This window comes from Coregonus lavaretus (assembly GCF_964263955.1).
Source record: "Coregonus lavaretus genome assembly, contig: HAP1_SCAFFOLD_440, whole genome shotgun sequence".
Lineage (NCBI taxonomy): Eukaryota > Metazoa > Chordata > Actinopteri > Salmoniformes > Salmonidae > Coregonus > Coregonus lavaretus.
Window position 1 is genome coordinate 164,961 of NW_028157292.1, and position 9,104 is coordinate 174,064.

Consider the following 9,104-nt stretch of genomic DNA (forward strand, 5'->3'; position numbering starts at 1 on the left):
GCAAACATACATTTGAATCCCTGCTCAGTGTGTGTGTGTGTGTGTGTGTGAGACACAGTGGATTTATACTCAACAATAATATAAACACAGCATGCAATAATTTCAAAGATTTTACTGAGTTACAGTTCATATAAAGACATTTGTCAATTGAAATAAATTAATTGCGCCCTAATCCATGGATTTCAAATGACTGGGAATACAGATATGCATCTGTTAGTCACAGATACCTTTAAAAAAAAAGGTAGGGGTGTGGATCAGAAAACCAGTCAGTATCTGGTTTGACCACTATTTGCCTAATGTTGCGCGACACATCTCCTTCACATAGAGTTGGTCAGGCTGTTGGTTGTGGCCTGTGGAATGTTGTCCCACTCCTCTTCAATGGCTGTGTGAAGTTTCTGGATATTGGCAAGAACTGGAACACGCTATCGTACACGTCGATCCAGAGCATTGCAAACAGGCTCAATGGGTGACATGTCTGGTGAGTATGCAGGCCGTGGATGAACTGGGACATTTTCACTTTCCAGGAATTATGTACAGATCCTTGTGATGAATGGCACTACAATGGGCCTCAGCAAACTGCTCGCCCACACGACGCCATACACATTGTCTGCGGTAGTGAGGCCGGTTGGACGTGCTGCCAAATTCTCGTAAATGATTAAAAAATGAACATTCAATTATCTGGCAACAGCTCTGGTGGACAGACCTGCAGTCAGCATGCCAATTGCACTCTCCCTCAAAACTTGAGACATCTGTGGCATTGTGTTGTGTGACAAAACTGCACATTTTAGAGTGGACTTTCATTGTCCCCAGCACAAGGTGCACCTGCGTAATGATCATGCTGTTTAATCAGCTTCTTGATATACCACACCTGTCAGGTGGAATATTATCTTGGCAATGGAGAAATACTCACTAACAGGGATGTAAACAAATTTGTGCCCAACATTTGAGCGAAATAAGCTTTTTGTGCCTATAGAACATTTCTGGAATCTTTTCTTTCAGATCATTAAACATGGGACCAACACTTTACATGTTGCGTTTATATTTTTGTTCAGTATTGCTGAGGGCCCTTTAGGACCAGACTGATAGGGAGTAGGGTTGACATCTATACTGTGTAGGATGTGTGTTTCTCTAGAATCTGATACAGACTCCATGGGCCTTATGGGCCTTCCCTGTGGGTGGGTGTGTGTGTGGTTGTGTGTGGTTGTGTGTGTGTGTGTGTGTGTGTGTGTGTGTGTGTGTGTGTGTACATGTGTGTGTGAGCCTGGTTCATTTTCAGTAATGAGGCCCTGTACCCCATTTACAGTTTATACTCCAATGTATCAGGTGTAGTTATTCACCAGCTATAGAGTGAGTTGTTGTTTATGTTTCTAAGACTGCAGGGTGGGAGATGCAACAATGGCCTTGAGAACAGCAGGAAGTGTGTTGGTGGTCTTTCTCTGGTCTGTAGCAGGTATGGTCTCATTCTTGTCTTTTAGTTGCTCTGTTTAACAATCTACAGACATGTCTAAAAGGATAAGAATCATAACATTATTCTGGTGTGTTCTGTAAGGCGTCTCCACTTCACTTTAAATAGTTATCTTTCACACCTCATAGAGTGATGCTTATCTGTGGTTTCCATTCACACTCAACTCAACAACTACGGCAACAAATTGTGGACAAACCCTACTGTTAGTGTGAGCCAAAAGACCTTGACTTAATTATGATACCATTGTATTGTGTGACTGTGTTTCAGTGGTACTGGGTCAGAATGGCTGGAGTGTGAGCTACACCAAGTATAGTATCTGTTCCTTGAAGGGGTCAACAGTGGAGCTGTCCTGCTCCTACACATATCCCAGTGGTTATACAGTCAAGACAACCAAATGGTATAAATGGAAGTATTTGATCTCGACTGAAATCCAAGATACATATGAGGATCGTATAGAGTACCGTGGGAACAAGGAGAATGACTGCACCCTGAGAATCACAGACCTGAGAGAGGAGGATTCAGCATCATATTACTTCTCATTTACAGCAGGCTTATGGAAATATGGCTCAGATGTTACTCTCTCTGTCACAGGTACTGTAATCTGACATAAAGAGTATAGTTACCACTTCAAATGATTTATTACATTTTCAGTGAGAACCTTGGAATGGTGCTGACAGACAGATGTTCTCCATTGTTGTTTCTCAACTTCAGATCTAAAGGTGACTGGGGGAATGTGGACAAGAGGGGAGTATTGGAAGACACTGAACTGCAGCACCACCTGTACTCTGACTGACAACCCCAACCCCACCTACATCTGGTACAAGAACGGACAACATCTAGATGAGAGCACCTCCCCCCAGTACAAATACTCAGTCTCCAGTAACTATAAAGACAGCTACTCCTGTGCTGTAAAAGGCCATGAGGATCTCCGGTCTCCTGCAGTCTGTGAGTGTGGATTAAACCCTGACAAAGCCTGTAAACTGAAAAGTTGGTGATGACTTATTAAATGCTCAGAAACTTCCATTTACATTTACTGTTGAAGTAAACTACAATATTTCCAAAGTGGAACTTGCTATTGATATATTCTTGGCAAGAAACATTTATAAAATAAAATAAATGAAATAACAAAAATCTTTATGTTTCAGGCATTCAGAGTCAGGAAATACAGTATAATGTACTCATCTAATTCCATTATATTTCAGGTGTCCAGGGTCAGGACTGCAAAAGAGTGACTTACACCAAGAGGAGAATCTGTGTCTTGAAGGGGTCATCAGTGGACATATCATGTACTTATGGCAGTGGTTATGATACCGTCATATCATCACTCTGGTTTAGTCCTAAACAGAGTGCTAGGTGGAGTGATAAGTTGATCCCTGAGGACATAACCACAGACCCAGGGTATGCAGGTCGTGTGGAGTATGGTGGAGAGAAGGAGAGAGGTCACTCCACCCTGAGAATCACAGATCTGAGAGAAGAGGACTCAGCTGAGTACAAGTTCATATTCAACACACATACATCAAGATGGGGATACAGCTTCACTGGAACAACTCTGACTGTCACAGGTTACACTGAACAAAGATCATGTTTATACATACATTTCTATGTGATGTTTAATTATAATTATTTTATCCATAATACTTGATTGATTTAAGTATCTTGTTGTCATTTCCCCTGTATTCAGACCTGCAGGTGGAGGTGACTCTTGCCACAGAGGCAGGAAGGAGGACACTGACCTGTAGCACCACCACCTGTACTCTGAGTGACAACCCCAACCCCACCTACATCTGGTACAAGAACGGACACTATGTAAAGGAGGACTCATCCAGCTTGTACTCAGACAACTTTAGCGATAAAGACAGTTACTCCTGTGCTGTAAAAGGCCATGAGGATCTCCACTCTCCTGCACTGTGTGAGTGTGGAGTTTTTCTTTAAGATGTAATATCAATACAGTTTTGTTCAGGTTGTGAGACTTATTTAAATGAATCAGTAAATATCGATCATTATTTAATAATTATGGTTTTCACTACTGTAAACTGTTTAACTAGTTTTCTTCTACTTTATAAACAACATCAGTTGTAATTTAAGATTCATATAGAGTGTTATATGGTCTTTTTGTGTTTCAGGTAAGGAGTGTTGGGGTGTGACTTACACCCATCAGAGTATCTGTGCCTTGAAGAGGACAACAGTGGACATATCCTGCTCTTACACATATCCCAGTTATCATGAGATCAAAAAAGCTTTCTGGTTTACTAACTGGTCTGGTATGGATGCTGAAGATCTGAGCTCAGTGCCAGGGTATGAGGGTCATATTGAGTACCTTGGGGATAAGAAGGGAGACTGTACCCTGAGAATCACAGACCTGAGATTGAGAGACTCTGCTGAGTACAGGTTCAGATTCATAACATCCGGAGGAAAGTTTGCTGGCTCACCTGTCTCCCTGACTGTCACAGGTAATCTGTCACTCATCTCACATCTATAACAGTAATGACCTTATTAAGGGCAGTCATACAGACACAGTAGTGGTATGTGATGGAAAAATACCAAATCTAGTATATCATATAAGAGGACATATATAGGAGGAGAATAATGATGTGTTTCCTTTTTCTCTAGATGTTGTGTTGGTGATGGATCCTACATCTGTGTCAGAGGGGGAGAATGTCACACTGACATGTAGAACCAAATGTACACTGGACCCCATCACAGCCTACAGTTGGTATAAGAATGGACAGCCTATACCAAACAGCAACACCTCCTCTCCTGTCTATAGCCTATTCCCAGTCAGCAGTGAGGATGCAGGCAGATACTCCTGTGCTGTGGAAGGCCATGAGGATCTCCACTCTCCTGAAGAGACTCTCAATGTTAGATGTAAGTACATGGGGTTTAAATGTTTAGTTTGCTATATTAACATTGCAGTGACAGATATTAGCTCCACATGACACTTGAATTGATCATCTTCAATAAGAGGGTGAATTTAAAAGTCATTGTGTGGAAAAGTACAATTGTGGAAAGTAGATATAATATTTTTAACTGAGCTAATTTTTACTCTTTTTAAATCCACTTTATTTTACATTAGATGGACCAAGGAACACCTCAGTGTCAGTCAGTCCCTCTGGTGAAACAGTAGAGGGCAGTTCAGTGACTCTGACCTGCAGCAGTGATGCCAACCCACATGTGGACAAATACACCTGGTACAAGAAGAACGTAACCTCACCAAAAGCATCAGGACAGAGTTACAGCATCACTAACATCAGCTCTGAGGACAGTGGAGAATACTACTGTGAGGCTGAGAATAAATATGGACGTCTCAACTCTTCTGTGTTTGTGGACGTTCAGTGTAAGTTCACCGAACCATCTCCTCTTTTGATCAGAGAATCATGCACATGATCTCTTGGTACCTTACATGTTATGTGAGTTGATTATTTTCTGTCACCTTCAACACCAGATGGCCCAAAGAACACCTCAGTGTCAGCCAGTCCCTCTGGTGAAATAGTGGAGGGCAGTTCAGTGACTCTGACCTGCAGCAGTGATGCCAACCCACTTGTGGACAAATACACCTGGTACAAGAAGAACGTAATCTCACCAAAAGCATCAGGACAGAGTTACAACATCACTAACATCAGCTCTGAGGAAAGTGGAGAATACTACTGTGAGGCTGAGAATACAATAGCATCTAAGAACTCTAAAGCTCTGATGATCACCGTAGCAGGTCAAGATTAATCTTCAATACTTCAATACAAAACTACATGTTTCAATTTAATCTTAATCATTATACTTTGGATTATTACTCCTTAGTTTATCACTATACATTGTGTTAAAAAGATCCCTTAACAAGTATTGCATTAATGTCCTGTATTTCAGTTAATTTTTAGTTTATTATATCATGCCATGTACTCACATCATCCATATTATATTACAGGGAAACAAACCTCAGTTATGACTACAGCTGTTGGAATCATAGTGGTTGTTCTGGTTCTCATCCTCTGTCTCTCTGGACTCATGTGGTTCAGGTGAGTGAAAAATCATATTTTTATGTTGTTTATTTTTTAAATGTAGCACTCTGATTTGTTGTTAACTTCATTAATTAATTAATCAATGTGCAAAACAGGAAGAAGGCCTCCAAATCCACCTCTGACACAAGAGACACAAGTGATATAGCAGACAATGGACAGGTGAGTCTGTTGGAATCAGAAGATGACTGTGATGTCTGGGTATTGCTTTGTGGAACATTTCCACGCCTCATGTTGTCTGTCCTCTTTCTCCATCAGGGAGACTCTAGTCCAGTGTATGACAACATCTCAAGCATGGCCATGACCCTTACTGCAACACAGACAGCAGCCACCGTAGACCAGGATGATGTTCACTACGCCAGCGTCCACTTCTCTCACTCCAAAAAACAGGAAGTCCCACTGTACTCAACCGTCCAGAAACAGAAACAAGACGAAGATGTCCAATACGCTGTTGTGAAATTGAATCGCCCCAGTTCTGCCACCAAGTGAGCATATTCTGCCATTACAGCAACATAGAACCAATACTAGAACATTGGAAACACACAGCATTTAAGGATACGTTTGTTTGTTTACAACCAAATCTGGATGTCCAGGGGGTTGGAAAGTAGATTCTTATTTACTGCATTTCTATACAATTAAAACACTTTAAAATGTTATTTGGAAAACAGCAAAAACAAGCAAAAATGACCCCAGCCGTTATCACCTTGGCTGCTGTAGGTTCATTCACCTCAGTCCATCTACAAACACATAGCCTATTAGCTATACAGTTGTAATGTTATACCCCTGAAAGGGAGGAAATATGGGAGATGATTCACACTGACACGCAGCATCAGCAACAAAACAAAAACGTGTGACATTTTTATAACTGTATTGTTCGCATGTTGATAGCATTTTAATGTACGCCTATAGGGAAGATAGGCCAAGTGGAGATATTCATATTGAAACATATCTTTTTTTATGTTCCTAAATTGTTTGATCAGACCCCAAGTTTGGGAACCACTGTAAAAACCTCTCTCTCTGCTTGCTTCCTCTCTCTCTCTCTGTCTCCTCTACTTCCACCTGCATGCATTGCAGCCTGCCTCAGCCTCTCCAATGAGCACCACATCACTGTCTGTCTCAGTAGCCTAGCTTAGTAGTGTTTGGTTTTCTCCTGCTGAGGTAGGCTCCGTTTAACATTAGATTCTTACTTCATCCTTCTAGACCTGACTGACTGTAGACAAGGCAGGAGTCGCGGGACACAGCATCTCGCAAACACACTGTCAGCAGAGCAACCTGCGGCCTGGGGTAGTTCGTTTCACGTCGCCCTCGGCAAGTGCCACGAGAAGGGGAATTGGCCGTTTGAGAGAGTGGTGAATGTGCTGATAAAATTAGGGAGGCATATCTGGGGGATGCCAGAGATCATAACAAACAAACCACTGTTCATGATTCCACTCATTCACAAAGAGGCAGGCGCGATTAGTCAGATCAAGAAAATAAGCGTTCTGAGCTTTGACCAACGCTGGGAGCAATATTTAGATGTTGATCCGTAATTCATTTTCTTTACTGTGTACAGTATTTGTATTAGGCTATTATTATTATTATTTCCAAATTAGAAAAACATTAACGACCTCTGTGTCCTCAAACGTAGTAACGGCCATGTGCTCATTGGAGGAGTAGACAATGATGATGTCATGAGTGATGCATATTGTGCATTCATGCCTCAACACCAGAAACAGGAAGAGGAAGTGCAATAAACTGCTGTGAAATGGAACCGCCCCACTGCTGCCATATTCTGCATATTCTGCAATAAGGTCATTCATATGCTGCTGTTTATTGTAGATATCATCAATAGGCAAAACAGTTGACCCCTAGTGACCACTACTGATGTCATTTCCTTAAACTATGGACCCAACAATGGACATCTCAAGACAATTATTATGACATGTCTATAATGAGGGAGTGATGTGATGATGGTTTTGATGAACAGTTCGGGTGAGTTCCAAATGGCACCCTATTTCCTATTTAGTGCACTACTTTTATCCTGAGCCCATAGGCCCTGGTGAAAGATAGTGCTTTATAAAGGGTATAGGGTGCCACCATTTGGAACACACATTCAGTTTCATTTTTGTTTCTCTCTCTTCAGACCCGCAGCACAAGCAGCTGAGGAGGACCCCTCTGTGATCTACAGTACAGTCAACAAACCCAGAACCAGGAAGACCTGAACACAACAAACCCAGAACCAGGAAGACCTGAACACAACAAACCCAGAACCAGGAAGACCTGAACACAACAAACCCAGAACCAGGAAGACCTGAACACAACAAACCCAGAACCAGGAAGACCTGAACACAACAAACACAGAACCAGGAAGACCTGAACACAACAAACCCAGAACCAGGAAGACCTGAACACAACAAACCCAGAACCAGGAAAACCTGAACACAACAAACCCAGAACCAGGAAGACCTGAACACAACAAACACAGAACCAGGAAGACCTGAACACAATAAAAGGCATGGTATATATAACCGTATACCACGGGTATGACAGAAAAGTAGTATTTACTGTTTTCTATTTACGTTGGTAACCAGTTTATAATAGCAATAAGGCACCTACAGGGTAGTTTGGGTCCTGGATGCTGATTGGCTGAAACAGCATTTCAGCCGTGTGTCCTGTATATCAGACAATATACCACGGGTGTGACGCAAAAATACTTGTTTACTTTTCTATTTATGTTGGTAACCAGTTTATAATAGCAATAAGGCACCTCAGGGGTTTGTTGTCTATGGTCAATATACCACGGCATATCCGCTTTGTGTCAAAAACAGCCCTTAGCCATGGTATAATTAAGCAATAAGGCACCTCTGGGGTTTTTGGAATGTTACCAATATACCACGGCAAAGGGCTGTTTCCAAGCACTCCACGTTGCGTTGTGCGTAAGAACAGCCCTTAGCCGTGGTATATTGGCCACATACCACACCCCTCTGACCTTATTGCTTAATTATACCACGGCTAAGGGTATAATAATATATGCCATCTAGCAGAAACTTTTATCCAAAGTCATTCACACAATCATTACAGCCATGAGTGCATATGTCTTTCATATTGGTAGTCCCAGCAGGAATCTAACCCATGCGCCATGCTGTAGAAATTGAGCCACACAGGACTACTCTATTCAAACTTAGAGTAGGAGTTCTGATCTAGGGTCAGTTTTGACTTTTAACCTCTTAAGGATCTGACCCTTTTTTTCCATTTTCGCCTAAAATGACATACTCAAATCTAACTGCCTGTAGCTCAGGACCTAAAGCAAGGATATGCATATTCTTGATACCATTTGAAAGGAAACACTTTGAAGTTTGTGGAAATGTCAAATTAATGTAGGAGAATATAACACATTAGATCTGGTTAAAGATCATACAAACAAATAAAACATAAGTTTCCTTTTTTATTTTTTTGTTCCATCATCTTTGAAATGCAAGAGAAAGGCCACAATATGATATTGCAATTAGATTTTGGCCACTAGATGGCAGCAGTGTGTGTGCACATTTTCAGATTGATCCAGTGAAGCATTGCAATACTGGACTATTTTGAATCAAGTCTGCCCAAATGTGCCGAATTGGTCAATTGATACATTTTCAAGTACATACAGTGAG

The 9,104-nt window shown here is 41.5% G+C and overlaps 1 protein-coding gene across 1 annotated transcript; it reads left to right on the forward strand.

Annotated features, from left to right (window-relative positions):
• Nucleotides 1-2,196: 2,196 nt before the first annotated feature.
• Nucleotides 2,197-7,673, forward strand: LOC311125576 (B-cell receptor CD22-like; the record flags this gene model as incomplete). Its single annotated transcript, XM_084199604.1, has 10 exons — nt 2,197-2,410; nt 2,668-3,027; nt 3,589-3,915; nt 4,076-4,330; nt 4,539-4,799; nt 4,908-5,171; nt 5,382-5,472; nt 5,571-5,634; nt 5,731-5,957; nt 7,595-7,673. The coding sequence occupies 10 exons, from the start codon at nt 2,197-2,199 to the stop codon at nt 7,671-7,673; spliced, it is 2,142 nt and encodes a 713-aa protein (XP_084055730.1).
• Nucleotides 7,674-9,104: the final 1,431 nt, after the last annotated feature.